Source organism: Alligator sinensis, unplaced genomic scaffold (genome assembly GCF_000455745.1).
Source record: "Alligator sinensis unplaced genomic scaffold, ASM45574v1 scaffold622_1, whole genome shotgun sequence".
NCBI lineage: Eukaryota > Metazoa > Chordata > Crocodylia > Alligatoridae > Alligator > Alligator sinensis.
In genome coordinates, this window is record NW_005842551.1 from 361,784 (window position 1) to 384,530 (window position 22,747).

General features: G+C 43.2%; 1 protein-coding gene across 1 annotated transcript in view; it reads left to right on the plus strand.

The window, feature by feature from the left end:
* CMSS1 (cms1 ribosomal small subunit homolog (yeast)) overlaps window positions 1–22,747 on the plus strand; it is a 201,334-nt gene that overhangs the window by 158,992 nt on the left and 19,595 nt on the right. The window contains exons 3-5 of the mRNA XM_025213837.1: window positions 9,315–9,418; window positions 16,407–16,478; window positions 20,180–20,309. Coding sequence (XP_025069622.1) covers window positions 9,315–9,418; window positions 16,407–16,478; window positions 20,180–20,309 — 306 coding nt within the window. The remainder of the gene's footprint in view (window positions 1–9,314; window positions 9,419–16,406; window positions 16,479–20,179; window positions 20,310–22,747) is intronic.

The window sequence follows — 22,747 nt, forward strand, 5'->3', positions numbered from 1 at the left end:
CCACAGCTCCCGGGTCTAATTCATGACGCTTCACAGAAAGCGTCATGAGTTAGACTGATCCTCCTGAGCCAACAGATGTTAGGTGTTGGGTCGGGAGGTAGAGGTTCAAATTCCAATTTGAAGCTGATCCAGGGGAGATGGGCTGTGTCTTTGTAGTCTCTTCCCCTGGCTCTGCTCCCTGTTTCCCAGCTCCCATTCTGTCTCAGAATTGTTTTCAGAATGGGAGGGAGGTCCATTCTGGATTTTCCCCAGCCACACTGGAGTAGGGGGGGTGGGTAGATTGGAGCCTCCCACCCCACCCTCCAGTGCTGGCTAGGCAACTACCAAATGAGCTCCCTCTGCTCCCTTCCTCCCCACCCCCCATTCTGAAAACAATGCTGGGAGCAGTGCTGGGCTGTCAGCTGAGCCCTGCTTCCGGTGTGCACAGACACAAGTTAATGAAGGTGTTCCGTTTCGGAGCACCTTCTTCTGAGGTAATGAGGGTTCAGATTTTCACAGAATTGGGTCCTTTTAAAGTGCTCTACAGCTGTGCACTTATTTGGTCACAGCTGTAGAGTACTTTCAGGAGCCAGATTGAGTAAAAATTGTCACATCTACCTGCCCCTTCAGTCATTAAAACAGTTGCCTGTTTAGAGTAAGATGACTTCAGGTCTTTCAGCAGCCAGAGGAGAGCATGGAAATATCATGAAAAGGTCAGAAGGGGTAATAATGAGGCGTTGTGCCTAGACAGATCTAGTAGCTACTATGAATAAACCTGGCTCTTACACCAATGCATGCCACTCTGTTTTCATATTAGTCTATGTTTGTCATTAAAAAAAGCCTGGAACAAATTACTTGTTAAACATCTCAGCTCAGTAGATATAGTGCTTAATAAATAAAGGATGGCAATAAATGGGAATTTCTTATATGTAAATGAAAAATAATTTGGAATAATAACATTGGATGAGTTTTTGAAAGTTTTTGTCTGAGGGGGGTATGTGTGTGTGTAGCTGTATAATGTTATATCAATGACAGAAAGAGACCTTTTTGCTTTCAGCACAGTCCCAAGTATTTCTGTTTTTATAGCCTCATTGCTTGGAGGAGTCTGTCAGTTCTTGCAGGTGTGAAAAGGGCTAGGGTAGAAACAGATGTTGCTTTGTGGCACTTTTGTGCTGCCATAAGTGACAGCAAGTAGAAGTCCACACCTTTTGTCATGCCATGATGTAGCCACAACAAAAGGTAGTAATAAATTGTGCCACTTTCTTGCGGCAGGTATCTATTTGCATTATGGTGAGAGTGCAGTCAACCCAGAACTGCCCAGACTCTCCTGCCACCTCAGGCAGGTGCTCCCTGGGCTTGAGGGGCCTGTTCCTGCACACAACAGGAATTCTGGACGCAGAACATGGCCCCTTGAGCTGAGGGAGCACCTGTCCAGCTTTACCTGCTTCCAGAGACATGCCCCAGTAATATTAACATCCCCCAGTAATATTTGGGGTGCATCTCTGCAAGCAGGAAAAGTTAAGGTTCCCCGCTTCCTGAAAGCCACCCTGTGATTGTTGAGTGTATGTTTGGTAGCAGGGATCTCTGACTTTCCCTACCGCCAAGGGGGTCAAGGGCACATCCCAGGACCATGTACTGCATCAGAGTACCCTGGTTTTCCCTGCTCCCATAGATGCACCTCTGGGATCTCTTGGGTACATCTCTGGAAGTGGTGCAAGTCATGGTTCCTCACTTGCAGTGATGTGCTCCCAGCAATCTCCGGAAACCCCAGAGATTGCCAAGGACACATCAGGAAGTGGAAGCCATATTGTCTGTTGCCCCTCAAGATCAGCAGGTGGGACAACAAGCAACCTGCGTTTTGTCCAATGAAATGGATTAGCTGTGCCAAGACTTGTCCCAGTACAGCTTATCTCAGGGGTGGACAATTATTTCAGGTGGAGGGCCGCTTACCAAGTTTTGGCAAGCTGTCAAAGGCCACATTGGTAGCCCCATTCTTTGACAGGTGCCCTGCCCCCTGGTTGCCATCTTGTGACCCTAAATCCTGCCCCTTAACCTTTGACCTTTGCCACCAGAAGTCCCTCCCCTTGCCCCTGGAAGTACTCCTTTCAGTAAGGGGTTTTGCCATCTCAGAACCAGAAAAATACCAAATTATATTCTAAAATTTGAACATCTACAACATTCATTAATTTGATTTCAAAAAATATTTTTGTCCTGATTTACACGTGTTTGTGCAGTGTACACAGAAGTGACTGAACAACAGCTTAAAATGAAGTCTTACTCTTGTATATTGTTGGGGAGGATATAGAGGGTGGGTATAGGTTTATGGGGGGCTGTTGGTGTGTGGATATGTGGAGTGTGGATGGGTATGGGGTTTGTGGGGGGAAGGTGGCTGAGGTGTGTTAGGGGGTGTGGGTATGGGGGTCTGCATGTATGGCAGTGTGAGGGTGCATGTGGGACTCATCTTATGAACACGCATGCACATACTCTGTCCCTCCCTCACTGCTCACATGCACTCTCTCTCCCTCCCTCCCTCCCTCATTGCATGCATACACATATGCGCTCGCTCTCGCTCTCTCTCTCTCTCTCTCTCCCCATTGCATGCATACACACACACACGCACAGAGTCTCTCCCTTCCTCATTGCATATGTACACACTCACATTTTCTCTCCCTCCCCTCATTTCTCTCTCACACACACACACACACACACACACACACACACAGTCTCTCCCTCCCTCATTTAGGGTTACTATACATCTGGGTTTTCCCAGACACGTCCTCTTTTTTGGCTGCCTGTGCTGCGTCTGGCTTTTAAAATAAGAGCAAATGTCTGGGTTTTTTGCTCTTCCTCTGCTCTTCCAGGCTGGCTGCTTGGGGCTGGGAGCAGTGGGGAAGGTGACTGGCTGTCACGGGCCATGTACTCCTCATGTGGGCCCCAGCAAGCCAGTTACAGAGACAGTGTGTGTGTGTGTGTGTGTGTGTGTGTGTGGGCAAGTGTGTGCACAATGCAGGAGCTGCTGGGGGGAGCCAGGGGTCTGCGGGTTGGGAGTGAGGGGCACCAACAGAGCTGGGGGGCGGGGGTGCAGATCCAGAGGCTGGGGTACCAGCAGTGCTGGGGGGCCAGGGGGCTGCAGGTCCAGAGTGCAGGGCTGGGGGGGCAGGGGGCTGGGGGTCAGGAATGAGGGACACTGGCAGTGTTGGAGGGGTAGGGGCTGTGAGTTGGGAGTGAGGTGGGGCTGGCATGACTGGGGTGGCAGGGGCTTAGGAGTGAGAGGCAGAGACAGGGCATGGGGATATCACTGTCCCCCCACAATCATATGTCCCTCACCCCTCTCCTCCCTCGCTTCCCCCTCCCAGGTGTCCTCTTTTTTGATGCTGGAAATATGGTAACCCAACCCTTATTGCATGCGTGCACACACCCATACACTCTTCCTCTCTCCCTCATTGTTCTCTTTGTCTCTCCCCTTCCTTCATTGCAGGGGCAGACGCACGTGTACACACATGTACATACCCCCCTCCTGCTTCTAGCCCTGGGGTACTGGTATGGGCCTCATGCTCCCACGGTCCAGTGATGCAGCCAGGAGCCACGTGGTGCTAGAGCAACTGGTGGGCATGCAGGGAAGCAGTGAAAGCTGTGGCAGGCAGAGGCTTCTGGTTGGGGAAGTGGGGGTGGGATGGGGCTGGGCTGGCCTTGCTTCTGAGTCCTGCCACATTCGCCTGGGACCTACTGCCCCTGTCTCCTGTCATCTTTGACAGGTAGCCAGGAGCAGATAAATATAAATTTTCTAAATTTCTTAGGGGCCCCGCGAGCTGTATGAGCTGTATAGAATGGTCTAGTGGGCTGGATGCAGCCTGTGGGCCATATTTTGCCCTGGCTTATCTGCTTCATTTTGTGACATCTATTTCTAGCCTTAGTCTAATACTGAAGTAGAAAGTGAAACAGCCTTAGTATTCTTATTTACTTATCCAAATCAACAGCATTACATGAAAATGCAAGATCCTTATATGATCATATGCACCAAAATAGCAAAATGATATAGACAGCTGTTGTGCTGAAAAACACTATCCATGCAGCTATTTAGGACAGGTGTTTACTTACATGAAAGTCAATGTTGAACTAACAAGTCAGATACTGGATCAGTGAAAGGGGCACTTGGGAAGTGCATTTTGTCATTCTGTAAGAGAAATATGTTCATGGTGACCTGGCATATAAAAATCAAGCTGAAAAGCAAAGAGCAGTATCTGATCTAAATATGCTGATCACTGTGACCCAAGTGTTGCCATATTTACACATATGCAGTACATCTACATGTGTGCCTGGGAGCACAGTAGTTTGAGCTGGGGCAGAGCAACCCTGGGCTGGCAGCGGGTCTGGGGAGTCAGCCCCAGGCTCTGCGTAGCAGTGTTAGGCAACAGAGGCGCTAGCTGTGGCACAGGGGTGCTAAAGTGTGGGTCTAGGTGGCAGGCAGCCCCAGCACTTTAGCACCTTTGTATCTCAGCCAATGCCTGTCACCATCTGCACATATGTTTTGGCAGAGTTAAGTTTTGGCGTAAGAGTACTGACCCCAACAGTCTCATCTTACAGTACAGTTAGTTAATTTGCTGTGTCCTAATACTGGTGTAGGTGTAGATGGTGATGCTTTACTGTGGAGCTGATTTGTCAACTCCGCAGTAAAGTACACATGTAGATGTACCCACTGGATGTGTCTGCACGAGACATTTACTTCAGTTGACTAATTAACTGTGCAGTATACATCTTGGTGTCTACATGTGCACTCTGACTAGGGTGCACAAAATTAATAAACACCACAGCGGTAGTACTTGTTAATACAAGTACTACCCTGCTGTGGAGATTTTTCATGTGGAGCAGTGCATGTGTAGATGCTGACCCAGCTGACTGGAGAACAGGATGCTTCAGTGCAAGGGTTGCCTGCTGACTAGCCCCTGGTGCCCCAGCCAGCCCTTCTGCAGCATGTTGAGCCCAGTCCGAGCAGCCCTGAGCTGGTAGTTTGAGCCCCCGGGTCTTTCTGTCAGCCGGGGCTGCTGCAACCTGGCTCATTGTGCTGTGTTCTGGGCACATGTGGAAACCATGCACCCAGGAGCTTCCCAGGAGCAATAAACTGCAGAGCTTTGCAATTTATTGCTGCTCATTAATGGCATGTGTAGATGCACCCACTGAATAGGGTTTTATTCCTTTGGTAGTCCCACTTACTTAGAAGTAACTGTATACAGAGTAAGGTACTACTTACCATGAATAAGGATGGCCACAAATCTGGCTTTGTGGCACTTAAACACGCATAATAAAACATTTCTATCATCAGGAGACCTAGAGTTGGCATGGTGTCACAAGCAATGATAGTTCAAAGCCAGCTACTGTATTGCTGAGATAGAAATGTCTATTTCCAGAATAGGTAGCTTGTTCAGATGTCATTTAGAATAAGAAATAGTTCATTGTAAAGACAAACCCAGGCAGGAGATGTTTGCAGAGGAGACATTTTTCATTATGGCTTAGGGCCTGCCTTTAGAAGTTGGCACCTCTCCTTTAGATACCCAGCTGAAAGTAGTGAAGGATGTTGCATCATAAAATGTAGGCCAAAATTCAGACAGGCAGTAAACAGGTGGCGCATTGTTTGTGAGGTTATATTATGGAAACTGGTTGTCCTGTCTTAGACTTGCATAACCAGCAGTTTTTCAATTTAGGGGTTATTTATTACTGGCTTTTAGAGGCCCCTCTCCCTCCCCTTTCTGGACATGCCAAGTCAGGATTTATAAAGAAATGTTTAAAGATAGCTGTTAGTTTTCCTTGGCTAGCTGCATCCTCTTCATTGCCTGCTCATTGCAGTATGTGAGGCGTATTCTGAGAAGGAAATGATTCAGCACTTATATCAAGTAGCAGCAAATATATTCCATAATGGGCTGTATTGGATTGGATGAGTTGCAAGGGAAGACTGAGCCCTTGGATGGACTGCAGTCACATAACCAGGGTGTAGGAAAGGCTGCAGGGTTATACCAGCTTGTATACAAGTTGGCAGCTCTGCAAGCTTTGGAGGGGGTGGAATAGAGGATGAACGTACAAAAGCAGAGCATAACTTATTTTGGATGCCAGTACTGGCTTCTTGCATTGGCCAGAGAAGCTGTTCCATCAAGGTGAGCCATAAAAATCATGCTGGTAGACAGACGATGTGGAGGGCAGGAGATGATATTATCCTGGAATAGGTAGGGGGAAGTGTTCTGATATAGCTAGGTTATCAACCACGTATGTAAACTTTCAAAATGTGCCAGAGGACATTAGCAGCATATGCTAATGAAGAGTGACATCTAATACTCCAACATGACTGGAAGGACATAATGTCAGGCAGGCTGCGGGACCTCTGCTGGCTGGCAGAGAGGGGGAAATGGTTAGTAGTGTATCCCAAAGTATTTATCAGGACAGGGAGAAATAACCCAGTGGGCACTGTTATCCAAGCTTTTGAGATGTGATTGAGCTTGATTAATCTGCTAAACCCACAAAATTGTACCCTGCCCTACTTGTTGCTTCACAGTATTGTGCTCCATAGGACTTTACAATGGGGGTTTTGTGTTTGTTTTATTTTTGTTTTTTGTTTTTTACTAAAACAAACTGCCCATAATTGAATAAAACTGGTAGTTTAAAATTTTGTAAACTAAAACTTCTGGGTCCCCTGATCTAGTCACCCCTAATGGCTGCTAAACATTTCCTGTGCGCCAAATTAACCTCAGTCAACATCTTGCAAACTTTGCTTTGGGATGCGTAGATCATTCCCCCAGGCCTGTGACTCAGTGTTCCAGGTGAGGTCCGTTTTGTGTCACCACACTAGCTCTGCAGTTCTGAACTTGTATTTTGTTCAGTGTCCTTTCAAAATTTCAGGATCCATCTTCTTCTTGCATAAGTGGCAAATGATACTTCTTGTCTCTTCCCTACATTTTGGTCTAAATATAAGTTCAATAACATGTTAATATGACCTTCTTAAAGTGGTCATTATTGCTCATGTTGAACTGCTGAGAAATTAGAATGTAATTTCTCTTTTCAGTCCCTGTCTCAATTCTTAAATGAGCGTAGCTTTCCATAAATCTAATCTACTGTATTTTCTCACATACAGCACTCCCTGGAATATAATACACAACTTGTTTTTGAAAGACAGGATGAGGAGAAAAAGATGTTTCTAGAGTCATGGCTGCATAGAGCAGGGACAGAGCCATGTCTTTAGCTGGCTCACTACTTTGCCTGCTTAGGTTAACAGGAACAGCTAGCAGACTGGCAAGATTGCCATAAGAAAAGTTAGTTTGACCTTTCTTAGCAAGATCATCCAGACCATTAAAAAAGAGTGTTGATGGTTAACACCTATGGAGTGAAGAACAATGGGCCATTAAGTCAAATGATTCCCTTGGTTGCCTGAATAGTAATGATGTTTCATTGTGGAGCAGGAATCAAAGCAGTGTGCTTCTATAGTGGGGAGAAAATCAGCTTCCTTGTTTAATCCATGCACCCCAGTTTTGTTGGGGAGGGCTGATATGGGGGGACTCACATGTTTTGTATGTGAGAAAACATGGTATATAAAATGGTTTCATAACACATGGCATCCAATCTGTTACAGAGCATTTGCTGATTTTCTTCAGTTACTAGCTTTTACACTCTGACAGCTTAAACTCAAGCTGTTGTCCAAAACCTAATTTTAGAGTTGCTGACTGTCATGAGAGGACACTAAAGTTAGAATGTTATACTTTCCAGGCATACACTCATTGATAGCTCCTGTGTATAGTAGGGTTTTCAAAATGTTCCCAACTACTCTTATCGTCACCTAAAAATCTGGTTCTAAATATCTCCAAGCTTCCTTTGGAGAACTTGAATGTACACTGTTGTGCTTCTGAAATAAGGTTTAATTGTCTCCTTGCTACCTGTCTCCTTCCATCCCTCCGTTTTCTATTTTATTTTTCCATAGGTGAATCACAGTGAATTTATGTTTACCACTTTAAATACTAGCTACACTTGCTTTACTGTCTCTTTAAGTCCCCTAAACCTGAAAGCATGAACTGCTTCTGGTTCACACTCATGTCACATCATAATAGACATGTCTTCCATGCTTGTTTGATGCTTTAAAGAACCATTCTGTTTCTACCTGAAATAAAAAGCAAGATCTTTCAATAGGTGATTGCTAAGTTTAGATTGAGAGCGCGACTGATTCCAACACTTGCCTAATAGGTATTAATTAAGGAACAGAAAAAATGAGTCCCCAAATTACTGGATATGTAAATTGATTAGTTACTTCTGCTAATTCAGTTGGACTTAGATAATGGTGCTTCTGGCAATTGGCGACATAGTAATTGAGGATCTCTAGGAAAGAGTTTTTGAATTGAATACAAAATGTACTTGAATGGCTGTAACATTACTGTGAACAGATTCCCTCCATTGCTAGTATTTCTTCCCTGTGTTTTGCACTCTTTGTAATTGGCGATGATGATGAAAGGACTTTCCCTTAATCTGTAATGTTTTGTCTCAAAACATATGCATGTTTCTGCTTTGTGGTCATTCTATATCAACTGTGGGAATGGTGCCATCAGCTAATTATCCTTAATGAGACTCACAGAGTCCACAACTGTGTATGTGGATCTGAATATATACTTATAAACTAGGACACTATGCCAAGTTTAACATTCTTGTTCTTGTAAGTAATTAATATCAGTAAAGCCATTTGGATTTTTTTTCATTTGTCTTTTGTGGGAGAAGCTGACTTAGTCCAAGAGAAGTGTTGGCAAACCTCGCAAAAAAAGAGATTTTTTTTCCCTAGTGTTCCTGTGGCCTGAATCACTGGTTTTTTGCTGTAGTGTTGCCACTGATTTGTTTGTCTAACAGCAATTTCTTTGGAATTGGTCCACTCTTGAATATAGAAAACCCTGAACTATTGCTGAGGGAAATGCTTTTACCTGTCTTGAACTAGAGCAGAAAGATGTCAATAAGCCTGAAGTGAGGTCATTCAGTGAGCAATGACTGAATAAGTTTTTGGCAATTAGCTGAATTTTAGTGAGGTTTCTGGAAGGAGTGGAAATTGCAAACAGCAGCAAGAAGAAATTCATGGAGCTCAGGAAATGTATTGTTGTCTAGAGTAAATATTATACAGAGGAGTGAAAATATTGTGCTTTGAAAGTAAACTTTTGCTACCATTTGTACTGTGAAATTACTACTTGCTGTTGTAGCTGTCTTTAAGGTTTAAATTTAGAGTGATATCACTATGACAGCCTTATTTTCCTCATGCTCCTGAATAGGTATGAAATATTAACACTATAGTAGGTTTATGTAAAGAAATGGCATTTCTTTCTCAGATCATTCTGATGATGATGATGAAGTGGAAAAAGCAACCACTACAACTAGAGCAATGAAACAAGACATGGCCTCCAAACCTGCTACATCAAAGAAAAGAAAACAGGTTGGTAAGATTTGCAACAGTTTTGAACTTTGAGGCTATAAAAATAAGGAAATTCAGCTTTTCTCTCTAAATAAGGAGCATTATTCTTCACTTCAGATCCTGATCTTTGCTTAATACTGTTGTGTTGTTGATTGCTACTGTACTCCTTGGAAATTATCGAGTTTGAATGTTAAGAGATTCCAGTTAATTATTTTACTCGAGTTTTATCTGGCTTCAGTAGGGGCCACAACATCTTTCCTCAAGCCAATGTTTAAGATGACCCTGCAGTGGTACAGCTGAGTGATGCACAGTCATTTATGGCATGCACAATTTGCTGTCCTAGGAGTCCTGGATGTGATTTTGCCCTGGTTGTATCCAGGTTATTTTTCTCCCGGAGTGGCCATTTTTATTTGGGGAGAAAAATCCTGAATATCTGTACATTTGTAGTTTCTCTTGGGAGGGTAGTGACTCTCCCAGGAGAAACTGAATGTATGAGGCCTTAATGTTGATACTGGGCAAATCTTAGGAGGTTACATATCAAGTATTATGCTGCCTGAATCTGTCCACATTGAAGTGTCCCTTAAACGTCAGTGGGGAAGGATTCAGATCCAAGTGACTGACATCTTTAGGAGTCCAATTCTGCAGTGCTGAGCACCCTTAATTCCTATGAAGGCAATAAGAAGTGGTATTGCTCTGCACCTCATCCTTAACAAATACTGCAGTAATCTCTCTGATGGACAGAAAAATCCCAAATGAAATGGAAGGAAAAGTCATCCATTGCAAATCACAGAGGCCTTTGATCAGAAACTGCCAGTATTGCTGCCTCCAGGTTATCATACAAAGATGCGGACTGCATGGCTGGAAGGTATTACAGTGATGTAAGAGCATTGTTCTTGTGGATCATTGATTTTACATTCAGCTCAAGTCACTAAATAGGCAAATGTCCTGCCCATCCACTGACATATGTGTAGTAAGTTTGTAATATCATTCTAGTTTGTAATGTCAAGTGTCAGTGCCACACTTGGCCCAAATTGGCACCTTTCATGTGAGTCTCTACCAGTAGACCAAAGACTGAGTGGGCCATAAGAACGGAAAGAGTCAGAATTGAGGCACTTGGAGTAATGTGAAGAAAGTTTACATTACTTTTACCCCTCCTGTGCCTATCTTGAGGTTGACAGTACAGCAACTTTTACATCCATTAGCGTAAATTAAATATTTTAAACAAAGAAAAAGATGTTGCAGTGAACAAGCTACTCTCCTTGTATTACGGCCTCCCACAGGGAGGAGTCAGGATTGCTTATTTTTTTGCCTTAGGACAGTGGAGGCCAACCTTTTTGGCAGGTGTGCCACAAAGTAACCCTTTGCCCTCCTCAGGGGCCACTCTTGTCCCCTTCCCTTGCCTGGTCTACTGCTCTGCTTTCTGCCTCTTGCCCCATCTACTAGTGTGCTGCCTGCCTTTTCCCCAATCTGCCATGTGCCACACACAGAGGCATTGGCCATGCCAACCTTAGGACACATAATACTAATGGAGATTGTCCTTTGGCTTAAAGAGCAGAAGTCTGAGTGTTTGGAACAGGGGAGTTTGAATTTTATTCCATGGGCATCCATGAAGCTCCATGTGCCAGCAGTGCACAGAATGATAAGGACTATCATTTTAAGGTTTTTCTCATGTGTACTAAATTGCATACTTGATTCCCTTGTCTTGTTAGATTGATAGTCCAGAAGGTATTTTGTTGTGGCCTTCCTGTCTGGAAGCCAGTCAGGAGACAACTAAATAGAATTAGGCACAACTCTATTTTCAGTCCACAGACTGTTTGGATAGTTTATTTAATTCTCAGATTGTTTGCAGGCCTCGAATGAAATGAATAATTCGTCTCCATTCTAAAGTGGCAGTGATATGTTTATTTTGTCACTAAATCTCAACTTCAGAGCCGTTGGCCTAACTGGCTTGCAAGGTTTCTCACGCACATGCACACACGCATGCACACGCACACATGAATGTTTTCACTTTACATTTGGATTTCTAGTAACTTGGCAACGTGAGGAAAAGCTGCATCAGGAACGTAACACAGGAAATATTTTATGTTCTGTCTATGATTAACAAACAAGGAATTCATGACATTTTAGTTCATAAATCAAGTGTCTCAGCACAAATTTCCTGTTTTTCTGCATTTTTAAAACTTCCATGTAAAAATAGTATAAAAATGGGGCCAGGTCAGAAAGTAGTGGGTTGTTTGTCTTTCAGAAGGAAAAAATACAAATGGCTTTTATTTTTAAAGCAGTGTGCAAAAAGCAACTGAACATGCATGAGAAGGTGACTAATATATTCAGAAAGGTTAGAAGTTGAGTCTGAATAAGATGCCTAAGATTCCAGTCATCAGAAGATATGTTAAATTACAACTATTCATTAGTTACATTTCTCTTCCAGAGTTTCTTTTTAATTTCAATGTATGAATTAAAAATTATCCATATTTTATCAATGAGGGTGTAGAAGTGGGCTGTCAACAAACAGGCGAGTGACTGAGCTCAGATTTCCAGAATCTGGGCCAAAGAGCTTTCTCTGCTGGGCTGTGTTGCCTCTTTAACAGGTCTTCAGTGAGGGATCAGAGTTCTTGTCTACCAGGTTTTTGGTTCCACCAAAATGGCGTGAGTCATTTCCCATGTTAGAATGTTTACTACCAAGGTTAGCATTAACAGTCTAGACAAGCTAAAAAATAGTAGAGAATTAAAATATTAGCATTTTAAATGGCTGCTTGGAATATTGTGCATTAGAGGAAGGCACCTAAGGCAGACCAGATTGGAGGCAGAGCACAGAGGAGACTATCCACCTGGGAAATTGCTTCCTTTTTAAATGGTGGAAAGGGACGGAAAATGCAAGAATCCGGGATCACTTCCTACAGAAAAGACACTTACCAGCACAGGGTTTGATCCTCCTCTCCTACAGATTGGAATTGGAAGTAACAGATAAAGTCAGTGGTGTCACATGTGTAAAAGCAGCTTCAATTGAATGGCATCCAGAATGAGTGAACAGAGGGAACAGGCTCTTTTATAGGTATGGTGATAGCAAGTGGGATGAAACTCGTGAGGTGGCCAGTGGAATCATCTTTATTCTATGGGAAGAAAAAGGAGAGGGTCCACCTATGACTGGCTCTGTGATGGCATTCTTTGACCAGGTCAAACTGAGGGCTTAGTTTCTGCCTAAAAATTTGTGCCAAATGGTGACTTCATGATGAATATCTATGGCAAGTTTTTCCTGAGTGTCTGTGGACAGCCAGAAACACACAAGAGAATGGAACAGGAATAGTTGGACAGAAAGAAACTTCCAGCCTGAACATCAAGGAAAACTTAATGACAAAGTTTGGTTCTGAATAACACTGGAAATGTGGGATGGGGAAGAAAGAGGCACTATTGCAAGACCAGAGTAATGCTCTTGGCTCCAGTGAACCTCATTAACTGCAGTGAAGATGCACTTCCTTTATATCAAGGATACTGGGAGCAGGATTTTTCTCCTTGGGAATGATCTCCACTTACATGGTATGAAAATGTGGCCCATCCTTGAGATGAAGGGCGGGTCCTTAAACTCCCAAGTACATTGCCATGTTCATGCCACCAAACCAGTGGAAATAAAAGGAATTTTTGTGTACATGTAAGGACAGAAAATGTGATCTGAAACAATTGTTCCAGTGAAACCATGTTCCATCAGAAAATACTGGTTTGACAAAATTGAAATGTTTTTGGGATCATGACAATTTTGGTGATTTTTTTTTTCTATGGGGATGCATGTAAATGCCTTGGTGTAACAGTTGAAATGTTCCATTTAGACTTGTTATATTATTTACAACACAACGTAAAAGTCAAAACAAAAACACTGAAGCAGTGTTATCTTCACCTTTGTCAAAATAGTGCATGCAATGAGGTTATTCCAATGTTTCCAAGCTCAGTGATCCCAGGAATTTTGTTTAATGGTAAATTTTGCCATTTCTGTTTTTTGTTCTAATTTAAAAATGTCTGGATTTCCAGCTGAATGGAAATCACAGCTCCTGACCAGCCCCTAGGACGGGAGGACAATTATTTTGGGTTGAGGGCCACATACTGAGTTTTGGCAAGCCATCGAGGGCTGCATGACAGGCAGCCAAGGGCAGATAAATATTAATTTTTAAAATTTTTTAGGGGCCCTGCAGGCAATGGGGATAGAATGGGCTGGCGGGCCACATGTGGCCTGCGGTCAGCATTTTGCCCACCCCTGCCCTAGGAGAAAGTATCCTTAAGGATTCAAGGAACTGTGTGAATGTCAGGACCCAGCTTTATCTCACTGTAATCCACTCTGAAAGAGGAGAGTCAAATAAACAGCTGTAGCTGTTCTGCAGCTTCTCACATAACATTCTTTTCATCCTTAAAATGCAGCAAACTCTCAGCAACAGTAACCAGAGTTTGATAAAGTCCCCTATGCAGACTCAGTGTAAAAAGAGAGGAAAAAATTAAGAGGAGGGCATAATCTTCAGAGACTTGTCAAGGGGCTAGGGTACATGGTCTCTAGTAGATGAGCCCAGTAGAGACAGAATGCCTAGAAGATGGACTTCCAGAAAATAATTAAGTAACTTACCCTTATCTTCCCCCATCTGCTGCTAACCACTGCCTGCTACTGCCCTTGGTCCTTCCTGCTTTGTCTGTCACTCTGCTTCTGGCTTTCTTCCCATAGCCATTGCTTTGCCCTCCCACCCTGCCCTCCTGTTTGTATTCATGGCTTGTGCCTTACATCCATGTCACTGCACCTACCTATACCCTGATCTATCTGTCAGCATCTCTCTCTGGTCCTTTTCTCATGCCAGATGCGCTTGTTCAGATTCCTGGTCTTTTAACTCATTTTTCACACTGCCCCCTCCAGTAACTCTCCTTGTTGTGACTCTCCACTCAGGCTGGTTTGAACCATGAATCTAAGAGTACAGTACATGCACCAGTTCAGGCTGGGGGCTGACTGGCTGGGCAGCAGCTCTGCAGAAAAGGATCTGGGGTTACAGTGGACAGTAAGCTGAATATGAGCTAACAGTGTGCCCGTGTTGCCAAGAAGGCTAATGGCATATTGGGCTGCATTGGTAGGTATGTTGCCAGCAGGTCAAGGGAAGTGATTATTCCCCTCTATTCAGCACTGGTGAGGCCACATCTGGAGTACTGTGTTCAGTTTTGGGCCCCCCACTGCAGAAAGGATGTGGACAAATTAGAGAGAGCCCAGCAGAGAGCAACGAAAATGGTTCAGGAGCTAGAGCACATGGCTTCTGAGGAGAGGCTGAGGAAACTGGGCTTACTTAGTCTGGAGAAAAGAAGATTGAGGGGGGATTTAATAGCAGCCTTTAACTACCTGAAGGTGGGTCCCAAAGAGGATGGAGCTGGACTGTTCTCGGTGGTGGCAGATGACAGAACAAGGGACAACGGTCTCAAGTTGCAGCAAGGGAAGTTTAGGTTAGACATTAGGAAGAACTTTCTCATTAGGAGGGTAGTGAAACACTGGATCAGGTTACCCAGAGAGGTGGTGGACTCTCCATCCTTGGAAGTTTTTAAGACTTGGCTAGACAAACCTTTGGCTGGGATGCTCTAGTTGGGGCTGGTCCTGCTTTGAGCAGGGGGTTGGACTAGATGACCTCCTGACATCCCTTCCAACCCTAATTTTTGATGATTCTATAATACACATGATTCTGTGTATCACATCCTAGATCCCACAGGAAGCACATGGAAAGGTTCAAGCAGCCCAATGCTTTATTAACACTACTTCAGTCCCCCTCTGGTCTGTGGAGCCCCTAGTTATTGGGAATCTAGGGACTGCCATTGCAACATGGCTCCAAGTCTGTCTGTGCTGCTCCTTTTCCTTCCAGTCTCTTCCCAGGTGCCAGTGCAACGTTATTCCTGAGCAGACATTTATTATGGGCTTTGTCCAGTCCCATATCAAGTGTTCCATATTATGAGGTTTCCCCCATTTTAATGGAGAGAAGACTTGTAAATATGTTTTGGGCTCAAGCTGTTTCTCCTGCTTCAGCCCATTTCCTCCCAATTAAGCTCCAGATGCATTATCTCTAGCTGTGATGCTCACACCCCTCAGATACTTGCAGGCCATCATTAGGAAGTTTCTAATGCAAATTTCTGGCTGTGCATAGGCATTATAGTCGTACAGAACACTTTATGCCTTCTTAAGGCCAACATCCCTTACAAGGTAATAGAAAAAGAGCAACAACTATGTTTCCGACAAGAAAAATGAGTACCTCAGTAGCCAAGACTTGAAATAGTTTTTATTTAGCCCTGAGGGGATCACTAGCTCATATATCAGTGTATGCAGCCTCTATGGCTGGTCTGCTTTTAGAGGTATGGGAAGAGTTAATAACAGAGGGACAGTGGTGGGAGAGCCTTCCAAAACACTGTTTTTTGTATTTCTCTGGTTTTTACCTTTGCACTCTTCCCACTTCTTGTGGTATAAGCAGGAAGAGATACACCAGGTAGTGGGGCAGTTCAGATCTGAAACATCTTCCAAAATATTGTATTGCGACTGTTGAAGGGAACCATAAATCCAGAGCAGTTACTTCTAGTTATTCTCTCCCTGCTGCACAGTATGTTTCATGATCTAGGTGTTCCTAGACCCAGTTATTATCAGGATGTGTTTGGGAAAGTTTAGAATGGTGATCACACACAATAACAGTGATTAAGTGTGTTTAATTTGGGGAGTTCTGTTAACCTATTCCTTCTGATTTTTGTTTTTAGTTTACCTAAACCTGCTGTTGGCCAGGTATGAATGTGCAACTACAACTTGAATGGCTCACCTTTCTTTTCTTTTATTCCTTTCTCAGCTACAGCAGTGCACACCTGAAGTAGTTCCAAAAGTTCCTCTAGGTTTACACTATTGTGAGATAGCAGAATTGGACTCCCAACTGTACCTTAATATTTTTTCTCTACCAAACAGTCATGGTCTGATGTATTTTAGGATAGCAATATCTCTGTTGAATCTCATTTTACATGTGCTTTGCAGCCTGCAGAATGCTTTCTGACTCAGCCTGAAAAACAAGGAGAAAGCACTGAGAAGACAAAAAGGAGAAGGAAGGTACGTCTTACTCTTTGCTAAAGTTCAGCACAAAGAATTCAGGAGCAGGGGGAAAGTGGGCACTTTATTTTTACTTTTCTAAAACATGTTATTTTTAGAAGGACAACTCAAATGTACTGTGACCAAAAGGCTGCAGTGAGTTTTAGAAAGGCAATAATCCCTCTCTTCATTGATTTCAGCAAATACATGGACCAAACCTTGTCCTTTCATCCTGAACAAATAAAGTGAATGAGCTTAATGGAGGGATTGTAAGCATAAGAGCCAGCCACTTCAATTACTCCATGTCATGGGTAAAGAAAAGCAATTTGTTGTGTTAGTCTGAAATCAGGCAGAACGCAAAGTACGGTGGCATCTTAGAGACTGTTTCAGAGAGGCATGAGCTTTGGCAGGTGATGACCTACTTATAGGCTAGAAAAGCTCATGCTTTTCTAAAGTACATAGTTAGTCTCCAAGGTGCCTCACTGCCCCACCTTCCTCTCATGGATGGGAGAGCTGTCCCTGGTGCCCCTTCTCTATATAGCACCAGTGAGTGAGCTCTAAGTATTGACTTTTGGCCATGCTTAGGGGTCTACCTAAATCGCAGAGGAACGTACCAATTTTTGTGGGTTGATTGTAGTGTAAAGTTCTAATGTTGCAGTCATTTTGCAGTGGCCCCACCCCTTGGTGCTGATTGGCGGAGAGGCCCAGGGGCGGGGAGGAGGGACAAGTGGGCAGCTCCCATCTTGATTGCTGCCTGCCCTTCGTACATCCCTATCCATTGGCATTGATTGGTGGAGAGGCTGGGGGTGGGGAGGAACGGTGGCCACCATCTTGATTGCTGGTTACTCTTCACGTGGCCCTGCTCCTCTGCCCTCACTGGAACAAAGGCCCCAGCGGAAGGAGGAGAGATGAGAGGGTGGCCTCTATTTTGTCTGCTGCTCTTTGCGCTCTTGTCCCTCCAGCTGGCACCTTCCCCTCCCAACAGTGAGAACATATGCTAGGGAGTCAACATTTTATTTGTATTAAATTATTAAGTTTTGTTGTTGTTGTTTATTTCATGGACAATCCTAGATTTTGTAGTTTCCATGAAACCACAAATTAAGGAGGTCCCTAGCTATGGCCCTTTCTTGCACCCATGGGCATCACCTTCACCCTGCAGGTTGGTAGGGGTTTCATTTAATGTCAAAACTCATCCATCCTCTGGGGAATTTCAGGGTTTAGCTTTAAACGCAGTGTTGGCAGAAAAAAATCTTGTGTTTTGTGCCTTTTACCACAGCCAGAGCAACAGCATCCCATGATGGAAATGAGTGGGTGAGGCCTTAAAATGAGTCTTCAGTTTGCATGCAAATAGTTGGGGCTTAGTTAAAGCTTTTGATTCAATGGGAACATGTCACTGACACACAACCTGATGCATAACCTGTCAGGAAATCATTGCGCAATACTTGTCAGCCTAATCTATAGGTCTCAAACAAGCTGTTCACTCTTTAAAAAAAAATAAATCCTTTGCTTTTCAACCATCTGGAAAGAATTGGAAGAAAAATAATAAAATTTCTTATGTGAAGAACGTTTCCCCACATCTTGCTTTGAGGAATAGAGCATGTTCAGGTGTCCTTGCTTGTGCTGTTATGGAATTTCTTGTTAATATCAGCATTCCCCTCAAGAGAAATATATTTTTCCTAAAGGAATTGAGTGACTTAGTAAATGATGTAATGATCCTATGAAATGGCAAATTATCTCGAGGCCCTGAGTAAATGAGTCTGGTTGATTTTGGGTTATTATCTGTGAAGCAGTATGTAAAACGTAACTAGAGAGTGCGCCACACAGCAGAAACATTTTATCCACAGAGGATGTAACTTTAATTACTGCTTTTGATGGAGTGGGTTTGAAATCACAGGCTTGGATACTGCCAGGGCCAAGTCCAAAGACTGCTGAAAGCTAATGGAAAGTCTCCCAGTGACTTCCAAGGGCTTTGGATCAGGCCTTGCATGTATGTGGACCAGGCAAAAACACTGACATCCATGATGTTGAGGTCTGTTGTAGGCTGCAATCCTATTTACACAATGGATGGAGGAGTTAGCTGGGACTGCTCAAATGAGAGCTTCTTAGCGTCAGGGGGAAGGGTTCACAGTCATGCCAGTTTTGCTCCATGCTGCTCTCTGCTTAAAAGTCTTTTATTTTTAGAAATGGTGATATCTACTTAAATAAAGAGGGATCCAGGCTTTTTTATTCATTCAGTAATTTAGAACAGAGCTTCTGGCTTTGGTGCAGCTGGCTTGCACTGGCAGTGCATGTCCCTCCCCACTCATGTGGCAGTGGGAGAGGGGTCCATGGGCTGCACGTTAAGTTCTTGTGGGCCATAGGCTGACCCCTCATGGGCCACCAGTTGGACAGCCCTGATTTAGAAAGTCAAATTGTGACTTCAGATCACAGCAAAATGTCCCACCGTTTTCAGTCGGGTGAGGATTAAGCACTAACATATGGGCTTCCCCTCTAAAAAGTTACTTTCCTGACTACTTGTTCCAGATGGGCTTCTGAATAATTTACAGAAAAGCTTGTTGCTCTTCTTTATGTTGCAAAATAATCTTCAAAAAAGTTCTGTTTTTTAAAACATAGGTTTGCTTTTGAAATTTCAGTCTTTCCCACATACAGCCATGTAGAATGCAGCATCTTGCAGACACTCCTATACACACACACGGACTTTCTTTCTCTGATCTCCCTCTCCCGCCAGCCCCACTAGACACTGGGTGCATCTACATGTTCATTAATGCACCTCTGCTACTATGCATTAAGTTTGGTACCTCTCATATAAGGTACTACATGAAAGCACATTAGCCTGTGCTAATATTCAGTAGCAAAGGCAAACTTTTTTTTAATGATGCTTAATGTGTAGTAGAGTAATTCTACTGTGTATTAGCCTGGTTTTTGTCGTGATATGCTTATGTGAAGTAGAATTAGTCTGCTGCTCATTAAGCATCTTGTGTAAAAGTGCCCACTGAAAACCTCCATTCAGGTGCCTGCCTCCCTAGAACATCTAGGTTCTACAAAGATCTTGACCAAATCCCCTAACAAACAGATCATCTGGTATTCTCGATATTTCCAAAGTAGTATTGTCACACCCCATCATTCAGGAATCACGTACCAACTCCCCCAAACATATGTACTCATGGTATTTGAAGTAAATAAAATAAATCAGTATTCAGTTCATTTTTTTTCCTTTCTGGTTTTTGACCCAGGATGGTGCACTTCAGTCATGTTTTCCAGGTTGTTCCCTAAAGCCAAGAGGGCTGAAAGCTATCTTTATTAATTTAACGGAAGCTAGGATTTGTATGCAATCACTTGAGCTCTGAAGCTGGAGCTTAAAGAAAAACACCAGACATTGGGAGATTTGTGATTTGAGAGTTGCTAAAATGCTAAAGTAATAATCAAAACAAAGCTTATGCATAGACATACCTTTTCAGGTCAATTTTAATATGCCAGTACTGCAGGAGAATATGCAATGTGCCTGGGGATTTTGCTTCACAGTGTATCTTCTTAAAGACCCTTGACCCAGTTCTGAAAACCTCGCTCCTAATGACTACAGTGGAACTTTTACCTGATTACTAGAACTGTATGTGAGCTGCACATGCATAAAAGAATAAAGAAACAGTCTTATGTAGCATTGTGGATAATTGAATAATATGCACATATTCTACTCAACATGTCTGTTTTGTTCTTTTTTGTAGAAGAAAATTTCTGATGTTCTTGCAAAATCATCTCTCAAACCAGGAGTCCCTGAGGACCTGCAAAATCTACTTAATCGGCATTTTGGTACTAAACGTTCAGTAATTGAACTAGAAGAATTAAAACTGCCAGGTAAAAAATGCTGTAACAAAGAGAGATGTTTTTACTGTTTCTTGCACAGGAGAAGAATTATTTTCTTCTAGGAAACAGAGGATGTTTTAGGACATATCTAAGTCCGGTGGGTCTATTTTATAAAAATAATTTCAAAGTTATATTGCAATGTTGTTTCAACTGATTATTTCTTTTGGAGTAAGTAGTGGCTCTGCTTTCTCATTTTCATGGTTATGGGAATGGAAGGGAAGCATTTTTAAATAGACCCACTCTGTAAAATGTTATTTCAGGAACTTTTCTTTTTTATAAGAAGTGATGGGATTTCTGAATGATGATAATGGCTAAAAAGACTCCTGGTGTTAGTTGAATTGCACCCAGATACTTAACAGATGGGCTCACCTGAACTGAAGCATATTTTAAATGAAAAATAAACAGTTGTCATTCTAATTGGTTCAGGTTCTTTGTACCTGTTGACTTTTCAAAGAACTACATGAAATGAGCTGGTGACTATAGTCCAGTGTGTAGTGGATAGATTTCAACCACACCTAGCTCTTTTGTTGACAGTCTTCTGGAATCGCTTCCCTTACAGATCAACCATTAAAAGAGTATGGCATAGAGACAAAAGTCTTATGTCATTCCTTTGAAATTTTAAGGCTTGCTAGAGGTGTAGTTGAAAGTGTTCTGCTTTGCCTTTTGTTTTGTGGATAAGGGGAAAATTCATTTTCCAGAACTGTCAATGCAGCATTTTTCAAAAGCTTCAAATTCATAAAGTTATTTTGTTTCAGTTTAAAAGTCAAAGTATAATTTTCTTAAGGTTTGGAAAGTGAGAGGGTTTTTTCTGTTGTAGCTTACCTTAGCTCCTGATAGATTTAGCTTAAAACTTTAAAGGTTTTTCATTCTGAGCCTGGGGGGTAGCATTAATCCTGGTAACTGAAGTTATATGAAGTTAACATGAGCACCTGTTTTTAGATATTGTGTACTTGGAGCCAACAAGACCCTACTTACAAGTTAATTAACTTATATGTTAGTTTATTGCTACTCCCTGAACTCTTTCTGCCCTGTGCCCCTTGTGGAACATTTCAGTCCAGCTGTGCTCTCTCTTTTGTAGTGCTTAAAGCTTGTCTTTCTAGATAGCTGCTCTATCTTGACAGCTTTGTTTGGACACACATGATCCTAGTTTGACCCTCATTTCTGCCTTTGGGGTCAGCTTAGCTTTCTTCATGAATCAAGAGATCTGCTCTTCTCCCACATTATAGCCTGAAACCAGAGAAGTTCCTTCTGTACTGCTCTGAGCCACTTAAATTTTGTATTTCTAGGATCTATAGGGTACTGTGCAAATAATACATCTCTGTGATCTCTTTCCCAATCAGAAAGGCCTTTAGGCCAGAGAAGCAATTCATTTACATATGGATTGGGTTTGGGGTTGTTGTTTTTTTCTGTCTGTTTTTTTTTTTTCTTTTGGCCAGGAGTTGGAAGCTTACAAAGCCAAGGGGGTTAGTGACTTATACAGCTGTCAAGTCATTCATATCAGATCACTGGGCAGAACAGAGAACAACTACTTTGAGTTGTTTGTTCATGTCAGAAAAATACAGTGAATGTAGACGCTTTGCTGTGAGCCAGTGTGGCTTTTGTCTGCTGCGGGCTCTGGGTCTGCAGTTTTCTTCTTTCTGGGCCTGTCTAAGGTGTCATTAACATTGGTGATACTGAAGATTAGTGATTTTATTTAGTCTTCCAGTTGGAAGGTAGAGAAGAACCATGTCTTTGTCAATCTTCTTTTGAACTATTCAGTGTTGTTTGGCTATTAACAGTGTTGCTAGCTATTAAGCAGAACAGTCAAAGATATATTTCATAGATTTCACAGACATTAGGGCTGGAAGGGACCTCGGAAGATCGAGTCCAGCCCCCTGCCCATAGGGCAGGAAGTCAGCTGGGGTCATAGGATCCCAGCAAGATAAACATCCAGTTTGCTCTTGAAGGTGTTCAATGAAGGCGCTTGAACCACCTCCGGTGGCAGGCTGTTCCAGACCTTGGGTGCTCGGACAGTAAAGAAATTCTTCCTTATGTCCAGCCTGAAACGGTCTTGTAGTAGTTTATGACCGTTCGACCTAGTTGTCATCCCTTGGGGCGCTCTGGTGAACAAACGTTCCCCCAGATACTGGTGGTCACCCCTGATAAACTTATAGGTGGCCATCAGATCACCCCTGAGCCTGCGCTTTTCCAGGCTAAAGAGCCCCAGGGCTCTCAGCCTGTCATCGTAGGGTCTGCTTCCCTGACCTCTGATCATGCGCGTGGCTCTTCTCTGGACTCTCTCAAGCTTCTCCACATCCTTTTTGAATTGTGGAGCCCAAAACTGGACACAGTACTCCAGCTGCGGCCTCACTAAGGCCGAGTACAGGGGGAGAATGACGTCCCGGGATTTGCTTGAGAAGCATCTATGGATGCAAGCCAGCATTTTGGTC